At 47.0% G+C, this 27,345-nt stretch overlaps 1 protein-coding gene across 3 annotated transcripts; it reads right to left on the bottom strand.

Annotated features, from left to right (window-relative positions):
* On the bottom strand, positions 1-26,542 carry LOC144946241 (transcription elongation factor A protein 1-like). Of its 3 annotated transcripts, XM_078875141.1 has the most exons (10): positions 26,157-26,542; positions 9,874-9,936; positions 9,660-9,765; positions 8,147-8,231; positions 6,393-6,619; positions 4,472-4,528; positions 3,435-3,589; positions 1,983-2,129; positions 1,123-1,194; positions 1-231 (listed from the first exon to the last, which is right to left on the bottom strand). In XM_078875141.1, exons 1-10 carry the CDS (start codon positions 26,226-26,228, stop codon positions 223-225), a joined length of 993 nt encoding a protein of 330 aa, XP_078731267.1. In that variant the 5' UTR covers positions 26,229-26,542; the 3' UTR covers positions 1-222. The 3 variants fall into 3 exon arrangements, with proteins under 3 accessions (XP_078731267.1, XP_078731275.1, XP_078731260.1); XM_078875134.1 differs by lacking the exon at positions 1-231 and having other exon boundaries at positions 871-1,194; XM_078875149.1 differs by lacking the exons at positions 1-231; positions 9,660-9,765; positions 9,874-9,936; positions 26,157-26,542 and adding an exon at positions 8,421-8,628 and having other exon boundaries at positions 870-1,194.
* Between the last annotated feature and the right edge of the window lie 803 nt (positions 26,543-27,345).

Here is a 27,345-nt window from a genome sequence, read left to right as displayed (position 1 = left end):
TCACCAGCTCATGATTTATCATTTACTTAAGGTTTAAAATAATTCCAATGCAATTTAACATGACAATTAGAATTAAGCTGACTTTATAAAACAAAAATCTATGCCATTTTTTCTTTAAATATATAAACCATTTTTAAACATTCCTTTGTCTTGTTTAAAAGCATTTAAGGCAAGAGAAGTTAGAAGTATTTTTTCATAAAAACTGAAGTGCTTGAATCTTCTTTAGCAGAACTGGGGAAATAGAGGATATGAGTAAATACAGAAAAGAAACTGACATCTTACGTGGCATATTTTAGTAAGCGTGCATCACACAACACCTAGAAAGCACAGTGTTGGTTAGAAATAGTTAGAAATGCCTGCATGCGTGTGTGTGTGTGTGGACATGTGCAACTGGAAAACGTATGCATGCTCTCGATTCTCAACAACAAAGAACACGTGGCAATTAAGCTAAGGGCGACTGTTTAGTCTGCTTCAATTGCAGCCAACCAAGGTCAGTGATCACTTCCTGCTTACTATATCCATGAGCATGACAACTGCTGCCGGGGTTTGTCATCTCACAGTGAGATGCAAACACCCAAAAATACGTTGCGTAAAGGTGCAGTGGCTTATGAGTTTAATTCGCTAAGATTAATATCCTAACGTTAAAACCACAAGGTTTTTGTCTTGTTATTAAAATACAACTATTAATGATCTGGTCAATTCAATGTTAACTTTGTTAATCTGACAGAAACCCTTAGGGTGGCAGGTGCCCTGATTTTATCGATAAAGTTAGTATCACCTCTTGAGAAAATGTACCGAATATACAAGACAAATTGACGTGCAAATTTGGTAGTTTTGGACAAAGTCCGAAAAAAAGGTTTTTAAAAAACAATTGGATGTTAGAGTTACATGAGCCATTGGTGAAAAGCATAACATTCCCAGAGGGTGTTTGAAAAGTACTTCTGTTCTTTGCCTGTAGAACTATAATCGGCACACGTTTGCAGTGGTACAGTATGCCAAGGAATAGTCTACGACGTGAGGTTTCAATAGAAGCAGCAGCACGTGAATGGGCACCCTACGATAACTCTGCATTGTTGCGATGTCTGTGTGAGTAGCAACTATGAACACCGTGGCAAAACTTGCCTTCCATCGGTTCCCGCACTCGTTGCAAAAGACGAACGTGGTCATGGGCTCATCTGCGCTTCGGGTCTGCACCTGAAATACGACAGAAAAACCGACAACGCGACAATTCACGATACCGGCTGCGTAAGTCACCACTGTTGTTCTGTATGGCTCTCCGAGAAAAAAAGCGGGCTGCTCCAATTGGTTCCTGGAGAAGTTCCCAGCATGTGGAGTGAAACGTCTGACATTGTGTCGAACAATATGCGGTACGAGCCATTCACGATTTCTATTTGCAAGTGCTGCACTTGCTGTGCATCAGATGCAAGTGGAAACAAGGTGGTAACTTTTCACGAATGGTGAACACCGGTTAATGTACTGCGCTGTGAACCAGGCCACCCAAGTTCGATTCCTGACCATGGATAGTTGTACATGATACATGGACCGGTCCTAGGCTCTATTAGGTTTACTCAACCTTAACACAATTGCACAATGCGGTATAGTTCTGGCCACACCACCGATTCGCACGCCATCCTGGGCCCGAATAGATGCTCGGTTGCATGACGAGGAGCATCAAACATCACGCAAACTTGCGGCCGTCCTCGCAGCGGCTTTTGGCTGGCCATCGAACAAAGACGGTCACTTCATCAGGCACTTTCAGATGTGCTTCTGCGGCCGTCTGGAACGCTGTTACAATATTAGGAAGCAACTGGAGCTATGCACTTTTAAATCTATATTTAACTAATTTTTTTCATTTACTTTGTTGTCCTGCCCCCGCACCTCCGATTAGCACGGTTGGCTACGTAAGGTGCGAAAGAAGTTCAACATACGTACACGTGTACATTGAGGGACAGGACACCGCTGAAGAACAAGCGGCCACTCACTTGAGTGTAGGTGCATCTTTTCTTCTTGCATTTTCCGCAGCTGAACAGGTCGGTCTCCGTGCCGCCCGTCTTGGCCATCTGGTGCGCACGGATGGCTTCCTCCGTCATGGCCTTGCGCTTTTCCCTCAGCTCGTCACTTGCCATCTCCTGCGAATACAAAGGCCAAGCCAAGTTGAAGTTAATGGGAAGCGTGAGCATCGCCACAAAGAGGAAGGGAACGGGTGGCCGGTGGTGGAGAATTGCCCGATGATGCTGGATGCAATTACCAGCGAAACGTCGTATTCAAAAATTGTAAATGTTGTGGTTTCACGCTTCAACACACCCGTGGGCTAAAGCAGTGAACTATTTGTCTTTTGTCAACGTGACAATTTTTTGCCGATTGGCCGTGTCGGGTGGTGGAGGGTTACAACACATTTATAAATAACGCAATCTAACCCAAAAACGTTGATTATGAGTGGTACTCGTATAGTCTCGTATATGGCCACTGGAGATGTAAATGCACATGAAGCAACAATATGCGTCGAGCGCATCAAAAGCAATGCAAATCCAGCCATGCGAACGTTCGTTTTTGATGTTTTTTTTCATCCACATTTACAAACGCGTTGCTAAGGGCAGGCGGAGAAACTGATTTTATAGACAATGTAAAACAGCTCTTTGACGTGTTTCCGGTTATACCGCGTGTGTTGGTTCGGCTCGGCATGATGTTCGGCGTTTCGCTTCACGTGCTTGTGAGCTTCCGTCAGGAACTGAAGGTTCTTCTTCTTCTTCAGGGAATGGAAGCTCCGAGCACGTCGGGCAACATGTCGGACGTCGTGCCGAGAAACACGCGGCAACAATCCGAAAAAAGCGTTGAACGCCCGTACACAGCGCTAACTGTGAAATCCTACGCACCCTCATGTGAAGATAAGCTCGCACTGAGTTGAACGCTACCTCCCGTTTGACCTGCATCCAGCTGCCACTGCTCCGTGGCACGTAACAACAATTTCCGCAACAAAGTAACCTTAACCACTCGTGGCAGCGCTGGTGTCGACGTAGCTGTTTTGCTGCTGCTGCTGCTGCTGCTGCGTTAGTTTGGCAGAATAAAAAAATCTGTTTTGTCAAAAACGGTCAACCAAACGCAATCCTTGGTGGCTGTTAATGATATCAACGTGAACTCCAACACAGTTTCTGTTGGGGAATTTTCTTTCCCCCCCCACCACCACCCGCTTTGAGCAGAGCTGCGCATTGTTTTTTCTGTGGTTAACGTAGTCCAGATCACCCCCAGGATGGGAAACAGGGCACCTAACTCTCCAGGCACTGTAACGCAATCTCTTCCACGCTGACCACCAGAGCAAGAAGAGATTTAAAAAGCTTCCGTTCAAATGAGAGTTTTTCAAATACATATGTGTGTACGGTACACCATCGCGTATCCGGCCATTACAAATCCGATGACGCGATAACAAACTTCCAAACCTCCGCTGTCATTTTGGCCATGCAGCTCGCTGAAATAGCCCCGGTCAGCACGCTGATGCGGAGGTTCGGGTTTTTGGGGTCCTTGAGGTTGGAAATGCGACTGCGCACGCGGTTCTTGTACTTCTGATCCACGGCAGGCAGCTCCTGGAAGATGGCTGGCCGATTCTCACGTCAGCGGAAAAAAACACGGCAAATGTGATGAATCACTGAGCTCCTATGCCACCCTCCCTCCCCCTGCTGCTGGAATCAAAACATGATTTCCTACTCAAATAGGGCATAGAGCTGGTGCTCATCTCTTCTTTACAGAACTGAGCCAGGGAAGGAAATTCCACGTTCTTATGGCGGGTCGAGTCTATTTGTAAGACAACCACAATGTTGATTTCTCCACAGTGGTGCTTTCATTTATCGACCTCAAGGGGATGATGGGCTGAAACAAACCACCAATCAGGATTTAAACTCTCATCCTTCCAGAGTGTGAGCCACTTTCTCTAGCGCTGAGCCACCAGGCTAGACATGATGTTGTAATCAAGACGGGAAAGAAACGTGCGTAATTTTGATTCATAAATTACGAGAGGAATGCAATTTAGATACAAATGTGATGTGCAATTTAGAGATTCCAATTCCTAATTACAAATGTAGTGAAATTACATGTTAGAATTACATTTAATTTACATACTGCCCCATCAGTGGCTGTCATGTGTTCTTGCCCAAGTCATCCTTGACTGTAACCGTTTTGTAGGCTTGTAACAATTCATCGATTTAAACCAACTCTCATGCCGATCGACTAACCATGGTGCCACGATTTATACTGGTTAGTGGACAGAGGCGGCAGGGGAAATTTTAAGAAACTTGCACCACTGTTTCAACTCTGTTCAGTTCGTTGTCCTTCCCCCGCACCTCTGATTAGCACGGTTGGCTACATATGGTGCGAAAAAAAGTCCAGTGTGCTCAACATTACACCACGATAGCGTCTCACGTGTAGATGTTCTAAACCAAAACTGTGAAAACACAACGATGCGGACTGCCAAAAAGGATACAGTCTTCAATTTGTGCCCCAATCAGCTCGCAGTTCGCCGCATACTTCACGTAGTCATCTGCAAATAATGAAAACACATTCGTACAAACATTCGCATTAATAACATGAACGGTTTGAGCGTTTTGCGAGGGCCACATCTGAAATGTATATTTTGCCAGCAAGGAAAAAAATGTTGTTTGTCGACATGTTGTAAGCAGAATCCACCCTGCCCGTTGAAGTGTGTCGAAGTTTAATATCTGGCATCAATCACTTTATCCCCCCCCACCCCCCCCCAAAAAAAACAAAAGTCTTCAATTCTGCATGATCATGTTTGCATCAGTGGAGCTGCAGAAGAGCATATTTACCACGTCAGCAATATCCAGCGATGACTGCACGAAAAAACACTCAGTCACTGTTTTCCTTTCCATTATTGGCATCATTTGGAGTATGGCTCTGAGGGGTTGTTTTTTATTTATTGAAAGCATAGGATAAACCACCTGTAAGTTTTCAATCAAACAATATTATTCCTAACCATACACGCCGCATCAGCAATATTGACGGATAAGATCAGGCCAAACTGAGGTTGGTGACCAAGGGTATAACTTTCATTGGACAATGATAGTCTTGTAGATGTCATCGGGAAGATTAGGTTGTAATGAGCAGGACGTGTGCATAATGATAGGTGGGCAGGTTAGAGACAGGCGATGGATTGGTACCCAGAGGATGGCCACTAAAGGAGAGACTAAAAGCCAGAGGGGTAGGATGTCAAAGTCGATCTCAAAGGCCAGGTGGAAACTTTTTAACAACTCTAGGATCTGAAGGTGGCCACGTGACTCAGAGGTCAGCGTGCTGAGCTGTTTCCACTGAGATCCTGGGTTTGAGTCGAGGTTTTAGCCACCTGTAATTAAATATAAATGGTTACAGCCTGGCCATAATCACTGCACAAAACAAAATCCATCACGTTACATTTGGATCTGCACTTGGCTGAATTCCACTTCAAAGAATAAAATATATTATTGCTTTAACTTTTACATGAACACATTCCTGCAGAGGGAGCTGGTAGGAACGTTGGGTTGCTCGGTCAATGGCCAGGGTCAACGGCGGCGTGGTGTATTCCGCAAATATGCCCGACTGTGAGGGCGGGCACAAGCCAGCGTGAGTAGGTTAAACGTTGAGTTTTATAAGGGCACCACGGGGTGACTAGCCCCTCCCCACCCAGTCCCACCCCTCCCACCCCCCACCCAGCCCCACCCTCCCCACCCAGCCCCTCCCCACCCTCCCCTCCCCACCCAGCCCCTCCCTCCCCACCCAGCCCCTCCCTGCACGACGGACACAATAATCCCCTGTGGGCTGGTGTACCCAGGAGGTTCCTACCAGTACAAACATATCTCTTCGGGAGAGCACGTGTGGAAGTGCTGCCCCCTACCGCCTTGACCAGAGGTGACTTGAAGGGGGGGGATCTGAGAATTGGGTCTGCGATATCTGCTTCACAATCGAAATAACGTTAGGGGTAAAGACAAAACATTAAAAAAGCAACTGCGGGACCTGGCACAAGGAAGTAGGCAATGGTGGCATCACCAACATTGGCCACCTGTGTTGACCTCTTCATTGTCCTACTGCTGCCCACCGTCATCCCCGGCCAGGTGACTCAACAGCAGAGCGAGCAGCTCGCAATCGGAAGGTTTGCGACTTCCAATCCTGGTTGGGTAGCGGTTGACTTAGCTCGCAATCCCAACGGTGTCAATAAAATGAGTACCGCTGATTTGGTTAAATTAACGGTGATTGTCCTGTCGATACATTTCCCCCCCCTCCCCCCCCGCAATAAGAATATGCAATTTCCACCAATGGCTCATGCCTATAAACAGCAGAGGAGCAGTGCCTCGGTGCTCATGTGAGCAGGAAATCACGTCGCCTTCATTTATGTATTTCTACGACAGTCTCACCATTGGTCTTTAGTGCAGCTGCCAGCATTTCCCGGCACTTTTCTCGCACAACCTCACTGGAGGTGCCCGCCGATGGGAACGCGGGCGACCTTGGGGTGCCAGGAGTGCTGGGGCTGGTGGGTGTGGTGGGCGTGGTGGGCGTGGTGGGGGTGCTGGGTGGTTTGGTCTCCGCACGCCTCCTGTCACCTCCTCCTTTCTCGCAGTGCTTGCCTTCGGGCCCAGAATTGCTGCCATGAGCAGAGCGATAATAGCGGTCAACACGGTGGGACATGTTACACGTACGTACACGTACATCGGTTGCACTGTGTTGCACACGTTGTTGCTAGACACGTGTTAATTATCGGGCTGCCACATCTCCAAGGCTCAACAAATCCCGCGGGAAGAAGAATATCTCACCGTCGCGGAAGAGTGGAGAACTACATCCAAACGCATCGTACTCGAGCGGTGTATTGTCCCGCAACCGACAAAACACCTGGGACTTTTAATTAATGTCCCAGGAAGATTCACCGATTTCCCAGGACGGCAACCTCTAAAAAAGAGGATCATGCTGGGCAAATCAGGACCGGTCGCAACCGTAGTTAATTGCTGCACTGTACTGCATGTGCTATAATACACGTGCCAATTACTGAAATATAATGCATGGATTGCAGTGCACGTGTTAATTGCTGCACAGGAAGTTGATAGCATGAACTGTGCCTCCATTCTGAGGGGCTTTATCACACAGTAGTAGTCGTACTGCATAATTGCTGAATATTCCTGCATTGTTCTTACTCATTTCGGCACCAGAGCATTGCCTGAATACCAAAGTAGTGGATAGAAATCGCTGCAAATTTTAACCACTGACATCACTCCCCATTTAGAAAAACGGTCGAACCAGAGCTTCTTTTCTCACTGAACAATTTCTGGGTCGCTGTTAGACTGAAGTTGCCATTTGACGAGTAGCCACAGCCAGAGGTAAACCGGATGAGGTGGCGATGAGATGTTAACTACCTCGCCTGGTGTGCAGGAGAACGTGGGTTCGATCCCGACCCTGACGCCTGTCATTTGGAGTTTGCGTTTTCTCCCCGTGGTCGCGTGGATTTTTCTCCGGGTCCTCCGGTTTTTCCCTCCACATTTAGAATCAACGTCACGCGTTTTAGAGTACTTCTGAAAAAGTGCTATATAGCTCAGGAGGCATTACCTTTTAAAATATATATTTTTAAATAGTTTAGTTTAAATATGTTTTCCATGTCGCTAACCTGGACAGATCCTGCTTAAATGAATCCCTGGCTCTAACCTCGTTCTGATTATGTGATACACCCAATATAGCAGTTGCAAACATTGATGCTCTTTGTAAAAGTTATAATTTGTGTAGGTTTCCGTGCTTGTGCTGTACAGCTCTCCGATGTGTTTTTGTGGTTGTACCGTGCCGTTCATCAGCACGGTGTCCAACGTTTTGCTCCGCGTGCCGCGAGCGAGTTCAGGAACTGAACATCCAACCCGTGAAGAAGTTCGTAGCGCACGCAGTGAAAAATCTGACGTTACAAAACAAATACGTCGCCACCCCAAAAAAACAAACACGCGGAGAGCTTCTAAGTACCACTCTCTGTTATTTTTGTAAACAGCATTGGTGTTTTCCAGCTCAAAACACTGTGCAGAACTCAGCAACACTGCAAAGGCGAAACCGGCTTGAACTATTGCTCGCACCCCAAGAGTTTCACGCAGGCCCCGCCGAGAATCAGCGAGGAAACAGGAGTGAGAAGGTGGGAGGCTACCTGCCCTCAGGCATTTCCACGGGGGAGTAGGGTGGACTGGACGAGGAGGAATCATGCGAGCTCCTCCTCTTCATCTGATCCACCCCTAAGAGGTCAAACACACACAGCGCAAGAAACAAAAAAACACACACGTACAGGACACGTGTATTTAACATTGCCCCCATGATGTACGCATTGAATTGTGTGCATAGGAACTGATACGTTTAAAAATGTGTGACTATTGCATGTGAAGTATTGGAAATGACGGCAGGAAACTCCTTTGACGGGAACACACTTCTTTTTATTAAATCTTGACTTGAACGATACAACGCGTGGCCTCTCTTCTTCACAGTACGGTCACCATACAACGATACAACTCGTGACCTCTTCTCTCCGCTCCACACTTCTCTCGACTCCCGTAGATTCTGTGCTGCTGGCTCTCTGTGCCTCGTGTAGACTCCGCGCCTCGGCTACACTCTTCTCTCGTCTCGTGTAGACTTTACACATCTGGCTACACACTCTTCAGTACCCGTCTCGTGTAGACCTTACAACTCCGGCTACACACTCTTCAGTACCTATCTCGTGTAGACCTTATACTCTCTCTGGCTACACCGTATGCATTACTCGGCTCGTGTAGACCTTACACTCTCTCTGGCTACACCCTGTACATTACTCGGCTCGTGTAGACCTTTCTCTCTCTCTGGCTACACCTTGTACATTACTCTCCATTACTCTACATTACTTTCCCTTACTCTCCCTTACTCTCCATTACTCTCCTCTCCGGGCTCTATCTCTGCACCTTCGTCTTCATTCCTAGATGGTTCCACTTCCTCCCTCTACTCCTCTGTGCATCACCTTATATATCCCTTCCTCCCGGGAGACGGAGCGGATGCGGACCTCAACGTCGGCACCGCTCCTCAGTTACCCAATCACCACGCGCTATCTCTACGATCCGTTTCCGCCCAGCGCGTGTTTCCACTCCTCGACCAATCACACCGCGCTGCCACCCGATCACTCCCTCTCAGCGCGTCACCGGCACACAGCCAATCAGCAGCACTACCCCCACCCGCGCTGACGCCTGCTCCTCCCCGTCAGCGCGCGTCACCACACACACACCCGTACATACGCGCTGGCACACGACGTATACCCCCAGCGCGTATCACCACTACACATGTAATAGGTCCAGCAGCCATGAGGGGCGCTACTCTATCCCATTATATGTATAAACTGTTCAATTAAGTTTAACACGTAGGCTTTCGCGACCAATATCATCCCTAATACAGCTTTTTGGGGTTAGATTTCGTAAATATATATTTTATATATTTTATAAATATTGAATCGAAATTTATGCAATCGAACCCAAAAAACCTGTATTATGGTTGTTCAATTTAATTCTCGCTTTGAAATGTGAAATGTGACATTTCAAATTGCCAGGGGTGCGGGTGTCAAATAATAAAACCCTCAAAGGGGAGACATTACGCACGATCACTTAGCTGGGAGTGAGAATGAACAGCTGGAAAGTTTGGTCACTCACCAAGTAACTTTTTCCAGGTCTTTATGAGGATCTTGGAAATAGAAATCACCTCCTCATCTTTCGTGAGTTTTCTTAGGGAGTTCACGAGCATTCCCACTCGCGTCACCTGCCAGAGAAGGGGAACTCACATTTCTCAAGGGAAAAGCATTCTAACACTACTGGCAGCCAATGAATAAATATCTTCCAGCTTTGTGATAGAAGCAGTCCAACTCACTTTTAGGATGCCCAGTGTCATGGGTATCGCCTGCAGCTCCTTAAGAAGATCCAGAGCTCCATCCTGCAACACAGCAGACCACAGGTAAAGATTAATCATTCAACGTCTGTTTGCGTGAACGCTCGCAGCACCCAAACGCTCAGTATTTGTTGTCATCACGAGGATTGCAAAATAACCAGACGACATCAGGGGATATAACCCTTCCTGACCCTGCGAGCCAAATGCCAAAATATTCATACGGCCGGAAAACGTGCCAGTTGGATGTGCAACATTATAATGTATTACTTACATTAACCTCACTGCGTTGAGTGTGGGAAAAGCCAAAAACGATCTATGCGAGCCACACAATGACCTGGAATGCACTGCAGGGCTTGGCAACGCATCAAGCGGGAGGCCCCTGAACATCGGACAGTGCCCAGCCCAGCCACTTCTCCACAAGCAGCCAGCTTGAGCTGTGCCTCCAGCGAACTGGAATGGCTTTCTGCACCCATCTACACAAACAAGTCAGTCCGAGGTTCTGCAGGTTAGTTGCAACGGAGGGTCGATCTGAGGGTCCGTTCATTGGTTCGGTGGAGTTACTCCTCGACTTTGTCGGAACTCTGCTTCCGTTGAGAGCAGAGAAGCAATTGAAGTTAAATTGCTCGAAGAAGCTGCCAAGTTGAGCGTCTGTGTCTTCTCCACAGCTTTGTCGACCAACCAAAAGCGCTACGGAGCTAAACGATTTCCAGTTTATTTTCTGAATTCATAATTCTGGAGCAGTTACACCTGATGACGGAGGCTTGTGTTGCCTCCGAAACGTCGTGATTTAATTTAGTTATTTTCATTTATTATTATTTTATTTTATTATGATTATTTTACCTACGTGACTTTACCGAAATAACCTAAGAGTATCAATATACAGTACTTCAGCTTATCTATGGTAAATATGTTCAGCTTTAAGTCCGCAATAATCCACTATTCGTACAATGTAAATATCACGTGGAATTAAAAACCCACCATGACATGTTTTCTTTTTTCATGGAAGCACTGCTTTTAAAAACGAGTTGCTACAATCCACAGTCACTTTACCACACCACGTGGCGGGTCGCACGTGGTGGGGTAAAGTGTGAGCACCCTCGCCTCCAAGACATCTGGCCGTCTGTAAAAGAGTAGGCCAAAAAACCACAACTCGGGGGGCTCTAGAGCTCATTCTATCGTGGAGGCTCTTCCATCAGAAGTGGCATGAGTCAGCAATTAATTGCAGAGCTGGCACCTTCACCGTTTACCAACTTTGGTAATCGTCAGTGAGCAAGCTATCCTGCAGCAATCCACACGATGTGATCCCCAAATCTAGCCCCCCCCCCCACACATCTCCATTAGCCTCACGTATGCAAACGTACAGCACTGCTGCAAGAGGTTTGGGGGGGGGGACAAGGGGCTGTAATTGTTTTGCTATTTTTAGGTGAAATTATTCAGATTCCACACATCTGCTTTCACTTCAGCAGCACCCCGGCCCCCCTTTCGACCCCCCTCCCCACCGACTCTGGAATCCGCAACATCTGTAGTGGATCTGAGAGCAGCAACAATGGCAGTCGGCCAAAGTCAGCAAATGTGAATGAAACGATGTAAAAAATTGGGTTTTTTAACGCACTGTGCAGAACCGTTGCCACCTCTGAGGTGCCAAAGAACGGGGCAGACGAAATTTCGATTTAAAGCTTTCGTGACTGCAGGGATTCATCTTCTTGGTTCTTTCGGTAAAGTCACGTAGAAGGGAAATAATAAAATAATAAAAATAAAACATAATAAAATAATTCTCACGACGTTTCGGCCACAACGGAAGCAGCCGTCCTCATTCTTCACCTGAGAACGGCTGCTTGCGTTGTGGCCGAAACGTCGTGAGAATTATTTTATTATGTTTTATTTTAATTATTTTATTATTTCCCTTCTACGGGACAGACATTAGGGGGAGACAAGAATATCTCACAATACCAGCAAACAGGGAGATCAACTATGTGTACAATACATCTCATTGATCTTGAGTGATGTATTCCTACTACTGTTATTCTGCAAATGACAAAAACGTGGACTTTTAATGCCACGGGAAGAATTACAGATACCCCAGGATACCAGCTACCTCAATGGGACAATCCTGAGAAAAATCCAGGCAATTGGCAATTCTTTCAAAATATCATGATAAACTTTCTATTTTACCAGGTGAAGCCCACTCAGCTATAGCTCTCTTTCAGAAGCGACCTGGCCACAAGTGATAGCTCAACTAAGAGGCATATCGTTTGGAAATTTATAGCAGTCAAATACTCGCGTGCAAATAACACGCGTGTTTCTAAATGTGGAGGGAAAGATCTACGCGACCACGGGGAGAACATGAAAACTCCAAATATACAGCAGGCGTCGGGGTCGAACCCACGACCTCCTGTATACCAGGCGAGGTAGCTAACATCTTGGCACCGTGGTGCCCTTTTATAGATACGTACTCCACAAAAATAAGATAAATTATATAGAAAAACATTCAACGTCTCTCACCAAATCTCACTTAATCATTTAAAAATTTCCTCTGCCAGATATGGAGTCGTCACGGTCAAAAATTTCGATCCTTGTGTATTTTACACTTTTTGAATCAAACTAGGACTCATGTCTAACAGACGGGGGGGGGTCTTTGCCTTTCGACATCTGGCAGTACACGAGAATTGGTTCAGGCGAGCCCGACCGCTGCTGATGAGACAGTGAATGTCAAAACCGGTCCAGCTTGCTTGTATTCAACCAACGCTGCTGAAATCATGCACTCACATAACTCCGTGTGGCTCATGGGATGTGTAAAATAAATACTTAAGATTGTTTTTTTTGTGGGTGGCGAAGCTATGATATACGATGAAGGGGGTGTATTATTATCAGCGTATTTATACGGTAGGAGGAAAACACGTACGGCGATTTCATTTGTGTGGAGGGCCAGATCAAAACAGTGCGTGTGAATATCTATTTTAAATCCCATTTTTAAATAATACGCACAGGACACCGATGTGGGGTATATATATCCATATATAAAAGGCAAAGTTGTGATTATGTGTGTCTGCATTGTGATTATGTGTGTCTGTTCAAAATGTTTGGCGTACTTCCCGACATGCAACAAACTGCAAATTTGCCATGTGGGTACTTTCCAGACTTTACACCATGAAAACATTATAAAAATACCCTTTTCTTTTTTTTGGGGGGGGGGGGGGAGGGCTCCAAAATGCATTTATTTTTTGCACGGCAAGTGAGCTGTGACGTCACATCTGTCATGTGACCCGCAGACGTGGAAGCGTAACGCATTGTAGTGTAGCAGGTAGCGGCGCTGCGCTACGAACCCGGCGACCCGAGTTCGACTCCCGCTCACGGCCACCAACACCGGCCTCTAATGAGTACCTGGTGCGGTGTGTAAACGACATCGCCGCTGGGGAGACAAAGGCGGCCGGGCGTGGTTGCTGTCCGGGCTTCATCGGTGCTGCTCGCTCACAGCACTTGCCCCAACAGCCTTGTTACATGGCCACACGGGGGAGCTATTTGTGTTGGTGTTGTTGTAGGGTGGGCTTGTCGTCACAAGAGGGCAGTATGACCCGCTTCTTCCTCGCGACGCCACTCTGTTCACTCACACTGTAAACACCCCTCGGCGCCCACGAAAAGCCACCAAAAAGCCACCCCCCACGCCCGCAAAATCGCGGCGTGACCGCAACTCTGGGCTCAGCCCTTGTGGATTTGTGATGCAATGCGAATGCAAACTCACAAGTTTAGCGAGCAAAAACCCTCACAGTTCACCAACTCTCTCCCGCTCCCTACACCGAGTCCCACGTGTGTCCACTGCTGCCCGGCAGACGAGGCTTGCGGGCCTCCTGTTGAGGTCGTCCCGGAAACACTGCCATTCTTGTCGTTGCCAATAATGTGTAACCAATATTGGCAATAAACAATATTGCAACACTGCGGGCAATGCATGTACCGTATACTGTACGCATTATCCCCTCCTCTGGCGGGGTACTGTGTGGAACATTCTTTCCCATCATATGCCCAATTAAAATTTTGTACACAGGACTGGAATGAGTGTTATGGGTATGGCTTGCGGAGGCAATGAGAATGGCAGAAAAGTAAAAGCAATTCAATGTTCTCTCATGCTGTATGGTTCCACGTCTAGTCGGTGGCATCAACGTGAAATGACCGATAATCCATCATCATTCGCGGAACACCGTGTCGGAGCAGGGAACGAACCCCATCGTGGGTTAATCTAGGCCTCGGCAAGGTAAGGTAAAAGTTAAAAGGTAAAAACAACGAGCCTACCTTGACCCTATCTTTTACCTTACCACGATACAATCACTCTACCATACCTTTTACCCTTTAGCAGGGAAGGTAAAAGGTAAAAAGCAACGAGCCTACCTTTACCCTACCTTTTACCTTACCACGATACAATCACTCTACCCTTACCTTTTACCTTTTAGCAGGTAAGGTATAAGGTAAAAAGCAACGAGCCTACCTTTTACCATTACCCCATACAAATGACCCCATTACAGGGTAATTACTGGGGTACTACTACACATGAAAGAGGTTTATAACAGTACATTCTAGGTAGAGCGCTTTATTCATATAGAATACTCTCGATTATTCTAATTCTACACGCTTTCTTTTAACTCACTCTGTTGTTGTTGTCGTTGTTGTGTCCTCAAATCTTGTAACTCAATTTTAACCCACTTCCAAATGTGGTATCGACTGCAAACATATATTTTAAGTTCTCATGCTTGCATTACAATATATAGAGCAGTTCATATTTTGTATGGTATCACGTCGTAATGCTCCATCACATGTTTTAAATCTATTACAGAGTGAATATTGAACTGAAGCTTGACTTTAAAAAATGTAATCGCAAATCAAATCGCAATATCTGTCAGAAAAATCTCACTTATTTAAGTTGTTTTTCATTTATTTTTATTTTATTTTTAACTACGTGACTTTACCGAAAAACCAAAGAGTACGAATCCTTGCAGTCACAAAAACTTCAAATCTAGATATTTTCCCCAAATCGTTCAGCCCCACTCCACACCCAACCCAATATTTCCATCTTCCATCTCCTCAGCCATTACTCAATTGGGATCGCACACGCCAACTTCGCCACAGACTGCAAAAATCTTGGCAGACACCCTCCTGGAAAGGCCTTTAAAAGAGTCGGCGTGACTTCCCGAGGAAATACAAACAAAGGGTACCCGAGTCTGCTCTTGTGCAGGTTGTGACACTATCTGATCCACTGTGAATAAAACGTCATGTGGAGGTTGCTTTTTGAGCAAGATATGACCGAGTTTATAGTCAAAACATATTTAATGTCCGAATTTCACTAACCAATTAATGCAATTCTACATTTCAATACAGTAGATATTCATGGAAATCAGCAGCATCATTTTTCCATTACAACCGCTCTGTGTTTAGTTTGTCATCCTTCCACCACACCTTCAATAAGCACGGTTGGCTACGTACGGTGCGAAAGAAGTTCAACATGCATACATACATCGTCAACCATGACCAATCCACTGCTGGATGAAGTTCCTCCCAATGCCATCGCCATCGCTCACGGTTCCGCGGCGTGACAGTCCACCGGGCACATGCACCACGAGCCAATGTCCTTGCTGCGTGGCCTCTGTGGACGTCCGCTCAAGACGTGGGTTTAGCGAACCGTCGGTATTGAGCAGTGGCAAAGTGGTCGAGCCGCGTGCACCGTGCACCGTGAACTTCACGAGACCTCAGCTTGCATCCTGGCCATGGAAACCGGTCTCGGGTAGCCCCCCTCCCTCCGCCAACTGGCACGTTTACCTTTACCGCCGATATCACGCGATGCAAAAGTGTTCCCTTCCACTCCGCAGCCGCGTTTGCGTGGTATTTGTTGACAACATTCGAGCGAGGAGAAATTGCCACCTTGACACATGCAGCCACCTCGCGGCACGCCAATGGAAGTTGGGCGTCAGCGTGAGGCCCCAGCGCCGCTCACAGCAACGTAGCTCAGGAGACATCTACAATTTAGCGGTGGAAACCAGGGTGGTTCCTCAAAGCAGATCCTCTCTCTCTGTCTCTCTCTCTGTCTCGGCTCATCTTGTGAACAGTGTCGTTTGTAGCGGGTACCGAACGTGACCACAGCGACCTTCGTGTAATCCCATTGCTTGGACGAAGGCCTCAGAAATACCCACAACCGCTTTGTTGCGGATCTTGAGGGTTATTATATGATCGTACTTCGCCACGCCGGTCATTGCGGGTTCGTTAAGGCGGGGGAAGCATAGTCGAGGAAGCATAGGGGTACAGCACAACAACAGATGTTGTTGCAATTACCCTTGACTCTCCCACCACGTCGCGTGCAAGCCCTGTGACAACCTGTTTGTGCAGCATGGCCATATATCCAAGCACTGTCCAGGCCTTGAATCTTCTGAGATCTGCAAGTGGTTGGGTGCATTCCCAGTGATTTGGTCAAAGGTGCCCAAAGTTAGAAGATAATTAAACCATAAAAAAAATTATGACGCAGCATACACAGCATTATCCTTCCAAACATGCTATATACATACAGTAATGTTCCCAGCAAAGCTCAAAATAGTTTCTCTAACATTTACATTGTAAATGGGGTGAAGTGGTGGCGCAGTGGTTCGTGCACTATGCTATGAACCATGCGACCTGAGTTTGATTCCCAGCTATGGCTAACATCAGTGGTGACATTAACCTGTCCTGTTGCATGCTTTCACCAACCCAGTGTTTAGCATGGTGAGCTATGGTCAAACAAACCCATAATTGTAATTATGGAGGTCTTAATCTAGCAGTGGATTAACAAAGGACCGAGCATTTTTTTAGACAATTCTGATAGTAATTGAGACATAAATCGAGACCCAAGTCCCGATGGTAACACTCCACGAACACGCATAACGACATGTCCATTACTTAGCGTGTCCCAGTTTCGTGCACACGACAGCCCGTCCACATCACGTCACCACATGCCCTGTCACCGCATAGCCAATGTGTCTCACAGATTCACTGCCTCCAGATCACGTCTCATTCCCGCGATCCCAATCATGTTCACACTCGCCGTGACAGTACGTACGCCTGCTTCAGGCCGGATTTAATTTCCCACTGCATGTGTTCTGGGTGACTGGTGGTCTCCGTTACGTGGCATATCACTGCTATCGGAGCCACAGCCAATGCGAGAGGTATCCTGGATGTGTTGTGCAGTGTGGAAATATATTCAGGGTCACCGAACCAGAGTCACACCCGTCCTGATATTAAGCCCTGCCTATACAAGTCAATGACATGGACGAGTAGAATATATGGCGGGTGTTAACGACACATTTATATATTTACGCGATCTAACCCAAAAAAAAACTCTGCTATGGATGATATTGGTAGTGAAAGCCGACGTGTTAAACTATAATATATTCTTTTGTTTTTAATATTGCTGGTGGTACAACATTCCTGGTAAACGTGTTACGGAGGTCGATGTGGAATATGGGGGATTATACTGCTGGCTGAACTGATGGGGGGGTGGTCTATGGTCATGTTGTCACGGAGTAGAATGTACAGGAGAAGTGTCAACTAACAAACATTCAGTGACGAGGTTTTTGAGTGGCTCAGAGGCCAGAGGTCAGATTGCTAAGCCGGCACTGCTGAGATCATGGGTTCGAATTCTAGCAGGCGCCCATGATTAAACTGTGTTCTGAAATCTAGATAATTGATGGATTCGGTCTGGTTACCAATGACTGCACACAGAATATATATTTTTTGACCTAATTGGCCTACATTTTAGCTTCAAGAAGTCAACATATGTATTTGACTGTATAGTTTGAATATGTATTTCTGCATCAGAAAGGTAGGTCGCTTGGAGAGAATTCAGAAGCAGTTATGTGACATCTCCTTCCACGGAACATTCTCTTACACGGGGCAATGCATGCCATTGATAGAGCTCCAAACTAATTATTTGTCTCATGACATGGTGCTGACGGCACGATTGGGCTAAATCTGAGAAAAAGCCAAAAGTTAGGAAATAATCTAACAAAAATCAGAATCCTTAAGTGACAGAAACGTGGCACTGATTTGCGCAAGGAATTTCCACACAACTATCGGTACCGTATGCATCGATGCCTAACTGCTGTAATCCATCAATGCACATTATATCTGCTCGAATATGATGCACAATCTTTGACATGGTAAATACATTAACTGCCCATCTTTTGCAAACGACCACGGTAAGATATGGACTAGGTCACGTCACTCAAGGTGACGACAGCAGCTGCGTCTTTCTCAGGCCTTTCCAAAGTTCAGCAGGAACGAGAAAGTCAATGGGAAATTCCCATCTGTCAGCCCTTTGCCCACGTTAAAACGACCAATTCAATAAAGATTTAGCATGTGGACACATTCTAAGAATTGTTTTTGTTATAAATATACTAAGATATGTTATGGTATGGTCATTGTTTCAAGGTATAAAAACAACTTCATGGGAATCCCCAAAGATACGTGATTCTCACTCAAGTGAAACGCAAACTAAACGCACGATTTAGGAGATCATATTACTCTACAGTGTACCGGGAACGTTGCTTTACACTTATAGTGTACATCACAATGTGGATGTCCTCATAGACAAAGGCTAACCACACACCTCTGCCAGAATATCAGGTCCAAAAGAGGCCAAGAAGGCAGGAGCCAGAATATTTTATCTGATCGGGTGGCTGTCAAGGCTGCTGTTGCCAATATTTTTTTGTTATATCTGCCTCACGCGGTGAACTCTAATCCCGATCCCTTGGCGATCCGTACGATGAAACTGGAGCTGCCACTTGTCAGGTTGACAGCTTTCCACGAGAACCAGCGCCGGGTAAAATTGTCTCTTGCGTTTGACCCGAACACTTATTTCAGGACCTTATTCAGGCACTGGCCCAGCAAATAATCAGCCGGTGCCTTCAAGGGGGTTGCACAGATATTTTAATATTGCAGATCAACTCTGGAGTATCCACTTACAGTGCTGGGTGAACAGAGGCAGGGAGGGAGGTAGTGTCTTCTGGTCTAACACCGTTTGAGACTTGGCTCGAAAAGAAAGCTGTCTCTGGTGTGGACCAATCAGTTTCAAAGACAATGCATATGCTATCAGAGTATGTTTTTGGTTTGCATTCTGACCACAAGTATTGTGGTTAATGCACACATGACTCCTTGTAAAAAGGTTTCAGTTTAGTGTTTTAACATCTTAACAGCTGTTTTGTTGCCAGAAAAAAGGGGAAACCCTATTCTCATCGGGAGGTGGGGAGTTAATGAACTTGCACCATCGTTTCAACCGCCACACCAGGGGTTCGAACCGGCGACCTCTGGATTGCAAGTTCAGTGGTGCAAATCACGGACAACATTCACTTATTTATCACAGATGTAGTGACTTATATGGAGTCACTATGGCGTTTAGCGCCAACTACTGTCACAAGAGAGAAACTGTACGTCTTGAGTCTCTCTCTGACACCAGAGTGGATATGGCATTGGAATCGGGCCCTAGGGGGCATAGTTCTGGTGAGGGTCGGAGAGAGAGCAAGTGAGGACGTGATACTCTGTGTGAACCCGAGTGGGCACGTGACCGGTTCAGGGTAGCAAGGGGGCCCGAAAGGGGGGCTCGAGGGACACGTGATATGGGCCAGAGTCTTCTAGTAGGATCTAGAAGGGGGCGTGGCCGAGGGCGGAGCCAGGCCACGCCCAGGAGCACCAAGGGGCAGACCCGAGAGGGCTCTTGGCTCTGTTGGAATGGAACCCGTCGGTGCGACGTCTCTTCGATCCTCGGTCTTCGGTGTTACGCTCGGCATCGTGGGTCAGGCAGTGTGTCACTGACTGACCCGGTTATGTAGTTACCCCGTTGTGGTCCAGTTCACCGTGTAGTTATCACCTAGGTGGAGATCCAGTGCACGTGTATGTACTTAGCCCTGTTGGGGTGTTGTAATAAAGTGTTGCCTCCAAGAACAAGTGTGTGTCTCCGTGTACAACACTACACAGGCACAACAATGACTTCACTAGGAGAGAATATTTGAAACGTCTGTGCAGTTCAGGTGCCGTGATGTGTTGCCAATGTACATGGTGGTCCAGATGTCCTGTGACCCCTATTTAATTATCTAAAACGTAACTTTATTTTAAAGGAAGGAATGTTTATTTGAAACATAAATGAAGATGGAAAGAAAATAAATGTTAGCGGTCAATTAATTGGGGGGTCACAAGACATCTGGACCATCCTGTACTGTGTCAACTGACGAGGAAACCTCTGCAAACGACATTTTCCATCTCGGGGGATTATCCAGATTAATGATTGTGATGAGCTCCCAATTAAAGCCGGCACTTAATGATGGTCATTGCAGGACTGCGTACTTCGTGCACACGTAATCCACTGCTGGATGAGGGCCTCTTACCCCCCCCCCCTTCGCCCACTCCATGCCGTGCGGGACAGTGGGAGTTATATGGCCATTCTTCACCACACTGGTCAATGCACAGAACCACAGCATAGTACAGCAATGGATATTACTACACCGCCTTCTCGCTGACCCCATTAGTCCAGCAGCAACCTGTAACACTTCTTTGATGCGTGGTGGTCTCCCATTCTAGCACTGTCCAGGAACTGCAGTATTGTATCAACAAGTAGTAATGCAAAGGGCAGCCTATTAACGGCTTGTACTTTAATGTAATGGCAAAGTAGATCGCTGAGCGATGAATCATTTTGTGTTCTTCAGTTCAACATCTGCCCCTGCCATGGTGGTGGCCTGGATTGGTGGCATCAGCGAGGGCTTCACTTGCCCAGTTGCCAAACCAGTTCTAAAAACGTGTTTTGTGCTTTTGTAAAGAAATCGCAGCCACAACAATAACAAGGTATGCTGATCACAAAACACAATCACTATTAGCAATTAATTCATTTACAGCGTTTAGGATACTTCTAGTACTGTGATGTGTGGTCGAGACTAACAGCGGAGTGACAGCCAAACGAGGAAAACATAGCCTGGAGGAACGTCCATAGACTGTGGTGAAGCGATGAAATGAGCTTGTGTGCGGAAGCTAGATGGATTGTTGCATCACGAAACCGTGATAGCAACAGCTTAGGGAGAGGGCCTTCACCCAGGGAACCTGCAACGTTGGCTGCTGGCTCAACGTTCATTGGTTCCTGGACAATCCAGCAGAGGATAGATTGCAGACGATGACGGATGCTGCTGCTGATAGCTGACAATTAGATCTAGATTTGAAGCTTTCGTGACTGCAATGATTCATATTCTTAGGTTTTTTCGGTAAAGTCACGTAGGTAAAAAAATTAAATTAATAAAAGTCAAATAAAAATTATTTTAATTTTACTTTTTTTCTTTTTTTACCTACGTGGCTTTACGGAAAAAAACCTAAGAATATGACAATTAGATGTTGGGTACAATGCAGATGTTAGTTTTTTGGTTCATATCTCAGCCATTTAAGTTTTAGAACACATCAAGACCTAGTATCCGTCCCGTATTTAAAACACAGTCTAAGCACAGCGTGCGTAATGCACGGACATTTTCTCTGTCTCTTACTTTGGTACGGGCGAATGTGTGCCACTGCATGCCCGGCCATGGGCTCGCCTTTCACGGACGGGTTAAGGACCTGGCTTGTGGAATGAGGAACCACGATTTAGCCTGGAGCAGCAGCAGCTACAGCAACAGCACCAAGCCGCCACCTGCCGCCGTCAACGACCGCGCTCCACATGTTTATTTATGGATTATTTCCATCCCGGATCTGCGCTCAACGCCAAGTGTCATCTCTGCTTGCCGAGGAGCAATGCTCCCTTGCAAACACACGCAGCTCGTTTTGCCCTCTAGGCAAGTGCTAAGGGGGTGTTCCCCCATCATGCAGGGTTTCCCCAAACTCCACGCTACGTCTTTCCGCGTTCACCAATGTACTCCCCATTGAAACACAAATTAACTCGTCCCACGCTGCACGCGCCCGATGTTTGTCAAACGTGTCTGCGTTCGTACAACCGATTCAAATTTAGATTGGGGTCTCAGTGTGTGTGTATGTGTACACGTGTTTCGTATATGTGATGTGTGTGTGCACGTGTCGGAGGAGGCTCGTGAAGGACGATACTGCTCGGTTGGAGGCAGTCGCCCTCCAACAACAACGGAGGGCAGAGGAACGACGCTCGCAACAACGAGCGGATACAATGCAGCAAGTTGGCACAGTAAGGGGCACACCTGGTGCATCTACCAGTCATGTCAGTCAGTCAACCCTGGGTCTGTCCTTGACCTTTCGACACTTCACGTGGCATCAAAGTTCACCTGGCCTGGCACATGCGCCGTGGTGCCGTCGCTTATATATAATCACAGTGGCGAATGGCGGGCGTTGTTGATATTGGGAGTAGATTTGTAAACGCAGAACAGCGTGGTGGGTGGGTGGTTGGCGTGGACTGGAGTTTGTAAAACCCTGCCGCAATGCAAACGATTAGAGGCCCCCAGGTAGCGTGGCTCCCAGAAGCACTGAAGCAACAGCGCACATCGATGACTGTCATGTTACTACTGATGAGCTCTAACGAGGATGAAACCGGTCTGCAGTTGTCTGTGTTTCACCCGCAGAGTTGGTCACCTAAAGTCCTTAGACAATAGGGCCAGGCAAAGCTGAGAGCAATGCACATTGCAATGTGGTGATTCTAAATTGAAAACTAAAATATTTTTTTAGAACTGCGTTTTTTCTATGTTTAGTTTAACACGGAGGCTTTCGCGACTAACATTACCCGTGATAGAGGGTTAGATCGCGTAAATATGTGTCGTTAAAGCCGCCACCACCCGACACAGCCAATTAGTAGTAAGGTGCGTCAGGGTTTATCACATACTCGAATTGTAAATGTTGTGGGTTTACTCTCCAACACGTCCGTGTGTTGTACTAGTAACGAATTGTCATGCTCTGTTTAGGTGACAATCCTCACTACTAATTGGCTGCGTCGGGTGGTGGCGGGTTTAACGACCCATTTATATTCGAACCCAAAACCCTCTTATGGATGATAGTAGGTTTTTACCCTTTTAACTGGTACAAAACTGACACCTTTATTCAAGGCATCATGTTTGCAATGACCACAACACAAGTAGTCAAAAAAGCAAACAAAAAGAAGTAACTCTGATAAGGATGATAATATGCACTGTCCTTGAATTTGATTGGCCCACACCCGAGACGGCTTTCTTTAGAGCCTAGTCCCCATTGGTGTAGGGCCAGATGACACCAGAAGGCGTACAACTCAAACACAGTGCAATATCAGAGTATTGAGAGCTCGGGGTAAGCAATTACACTATGAGATCTCTTTTACCAGTGGCAAAATATGATAGTAGGTTTTTACCCTTTTAACTGGTACAAAACTGACACCTTTATTCAAGGCATCATGTTTGCAATGACCACAACACAAGTAGTCAAAAAAGCAAACAAAAAGAAGTAACTCTGATAAGGATGATAATATGCACTGTCCTTGAATTTGATTGGCCCACACCCGAGACGGCTTTCTTTAGAGCCTAGTCCCCATTGGTGTAGGGCCAGATGACACCAGAAGGCGTACAACTCAAACACAGTGCAATATCAGAGTATTGAGAGCTCGGGTTAAGCATTTACACTATGAGATCTCTTTTACCAGTGGCAAAATATGATAGTAGGTTTTTACCCTTTTAACTGGTACAAAACTGACACCTTTATTCAAGGCATCATGTTTGCAATGACCACAACACAAGTAGTCAAAAAAGCAAACAAAAAGAAGTAACTCTGATAAGGATGATAATATGCACTGTCCTTGAATTTGATTGGCCCACACCCGAGACGGCTTTCTTTAGAGCCTAGTCCCCATTGGTGTAGGGCCAGATGACACCAGAAGGCGTACAACTCAAACACAGTGCAATATCAGAGTATTGAGAGCTCGGGGTAAGCATTTACACTATGAGATCTCTTTTACCAGTGGCAAAATATGATAGTAGGTTTTTACCCTTTTAACTGGTACAAAACTGACACCTTTATTCAAGGCATCATGTTTGCAATGACCACAACACAAGTAGTCAAAAAAGCAAACAAAAAGAAGTAACTCTGATAAGGATGATAATATGCACTGTCCTTGAATTTGATTGGCCCACACCCGAGACGGCTTTCTTTAGAGCCTAGTCCCCATTGGTGTAGGGCCAGATGACACCAGAAGGCGTACAACTCAAACACAGTGCAATATCAGAGTATTGAGAGCTCGGGGTAAGCATTTACACTATGAGATCTCTTTTACCAGTGGCAAAATATGATAGTAGGTTTTTACCCTTTTAACTGGTACAAAACTGACACCTTTATTCAAGGCATCATGTTTGCAATGACCACAACACAAGTAGTCAAAAAAGCAAACAAAAAGAAGTAACTCTGATAAGGATGATAATATGCACTGTCCTTGAATTTGATTGGCCCACACCCGAGACGGCTTTCTTTAGAGCCTAGTCCCCATTGGTGTAGGGCCAGATGACACCAGAAGGCGTACAACTCAAACACAGTGCAATATCAGAGTATTGAGAGCTCGGGGTAAGCATTTACACTATGAGATCTCTTTTACCAGTGGCAAAATATGATAGTAGGTTTTTACCCTTTTAACTGGTACAAAACTGACACCTTTATTCAAGGCCAATCAAATTCAAGGACAGTGCATATTATCATCCTTATCAGAGTTACTTCTTTTTGTTTGCTTTTTTGACTACTTGTGTTGTGGTCATTGCAAACATGATGCCTTGAATAAAGGTGTCAGTTTTGTACCAGTTAAAAGGGTAAAAACCTACTATCATATTTTGCCACTGGTAAAAGAGATCTCATAGTGTAAATGCTTACCCCGAGCTCTCAATACTCTGATATTGCACTGTGTTTGAGTTGTACGCCTTCTGGTGTCATCTGGCCCTACACCAATGGGGACTAGGCTCTAAAGAAAGCCGTCTCGGGTGTGGGCCAATCAAATTCAAGGACAGTGCATATTATCATCCTTATCAGAGTTACTTCTTTTTGTTTGCTTTTTTGACTACTTGTGTTGTGGTCATTGCAAACATGATGCCTTGAATAAAGGTGTCAGTTTTGTACCAGTTAAAAGGGTAAAAACCTACTATCATATTTTGCCACTGGTAAAAGAGATCTCATAGTGTAAATCCTCTTATGGATGTTTGTGTTTAGCACGGTTTGGCTACGTACGGTGTGAAAGAAGTACCACGTACATACGAAGTTCAACATACGTCACATTACATGTGCGCAATGGATCGTGAGATGGGAGTTGTGGCTTCCTGCTGTTTATGAACACACCTTTTGCATGAGCTGTTAAATCTGGGTTAACGAGCTGCATCGCCGAAGCAGATCACACGGCTCTCCCCGATGTATTTTCGGGTTGTGTACCGCGTGTTGTCCGACGTTCCACTTCCACTTGCTGGAATCATTTTTCAGCAACTGCATTTCTGAAGTTTTCTGAAGAAGGGAACGCCCCCCCGCGAGGACATCCACGGCAAGGATGATAGGATGAAATCGGAAGCCGCAGTTGAAATGAAACCAGGAATCTCTCGTTCCTGAAGAAGCTCCTAGGCACGTGGAGCTCAACGTCGGACATCACGAAGAACAGCCACGACCGTGAAAACAGTGCAGCGATGAACAAATCCGGCACGCTGTAGCTCGGCAAAGCAATTCATGTGGAGTGCAGCAAAGGCGTCCATTACATCTCACCTCTAACCCTCAACATACGTGCTGAATTAATCCACACGCGTTGCTGCACGAATAAAAAAAAATGCTGCACTATTCATCAAGTGCTGGACTAATCGCACGAGTCAACAAGTGCAGCACTAATCAACACACGAGTGCAGGATTAATACGCGTGGGGCTACATTAATCAACACACGTGCAGGATTGAACACAAGCATGTGGCTGCACTAATCAACCCAGTGCAGCCCCAATTGACACGAGCACGTGGCTGCACTAACCAACGCACGTGGCACTGTGTTGTACCAATAGCCCCGTGCTGCACGATAAACACGAGAGCACGTGCTGCACACACAGACGCGCTGCGCCAATTGCCACATCCATTAGCCCCCCATCGACACAGTCACGCGCGCGTGTGCGCACCCTGAACGAGACACGAAGTTGCTCGCTCCACTCCGTTCACCCCCCTCGAACACCCCCGGTTAACCCCCACGAACCCCACACCGTGAAGTGATAGCACACAAACACACACACACACAAACACGCGCACATACACAAACACACACAAACACCCCCACCATCCCGGAGCCTGTCGGCTCGTCACCCACCGCGCTCTTCCTCGTCACCATTTTCTCCAGGCGCTTGGCGATGCGCACCACGTCCTCCTCTCCCCTGCCCATGTCCTCCTCTTCTTCTCTCTCCCCTGCTCGCCAAGCCCGCGTCCTCCCCGTGCCACCGCCGCCTCCGCCGTGTCAACACGCAGCCACAACACGCAGCAGCCACAACACGCAGCAGGCAGCCGCCCGTGTCGCAAGCAACGCGGGCGGCAGTGGCGAGCAACTTGGCGGAAGGAAACGGTCAGCGGAAGAAAAGCGCCGTGCAACAGTGGCGATGCTTTCTTGAAGAACCACACCAACCACACTGTGGTTGGTGTGGTTGTTGTTGGTGGTGGTGTTGTTGTTGAAGCGTTGCTGCTGCTGCTTGGTGGTTGGGGGGAGGAAGGGAGGGGGGCTGGCAGTGGGGGGGGGGTGGTGTTGATGTCAGCTCATGTGGCCACTAGGGGGAGGCGCGTTCCACTCGGACATCGCAGCCGCGGTGCGGGGAGCCCCCGAGGCGCGACGAGACGCGCTTGGCACGCGGCTGGGGCGGTGCTGGAGCGGACTGGTCGTGGCCGGGCGAGGCCCCGCATGCGAGATGGCCTCGCAAAGAAGAGAAGCGAAAGTCAAAGCTTGCATGTGTCACCGTGAGCCGGGGCTGCTGCCTGTCGTCCTATGGCTGTTGTCGGGTAATGCATCGCACCCGGAATTGTATTTATGTATGTGTGTGCGTGTTGAGCTTTCTTTCGCACCGTGCCTTAGGTCAACCCGGCACAGCGCATCGATCGCACGCCACGCTGCGTCGTGGGGTGGGGGGCTCGTGCATCGTGGCAACAACTGCGAGGCCGATGTGCGCGCTCGTGTGGTGGATCATCTGATCCTGCCCACGCCGCCGCCGCCGCCACCACCGCCACCTGCTCCGACTGCACAAGGTCACAGGGGGCATGGCAGCAGGCTCCCCGCGAGCGAGTGGCACGCCACGTGTTTCATCCGGTATCGTGACGTCACGTGTTTTAGGTCGCGGTTAATCGGGTGACGTCACGTGTTTGGATTTGCGGTTAATCGGGTGGTGACGTCACGTGTTTGGTCTAAGGTTAATCGGGTGGTGACGTCACGTGTTTTAGGTTGCGGTTAATCGGGTGGTGACGTCACGTGTTTGGGTTGCGGTTAATCGGGTGTTGTGACGTCACGTGTTTGGGTT

The sequence above is a fragment of the Lampetra fluviatilis genome, chromosome 2, assembly GCF_964198595.1.
Source record: "Lampetra fluviatilis chromosome 2, kcLamFluv1.1, whole genome shotgun sequence".
NCBI lineage: Eukaryota > Metazoa > Chordata > Hyperoartia > Petromyzontiformes > Petromyzontidae > Lampetra > Lampetra fluviatilis.
Note: the sequence above shows the minus strand (reverse complement) of the source record. Positions and strands in the feature narration are given on the sequence as shown.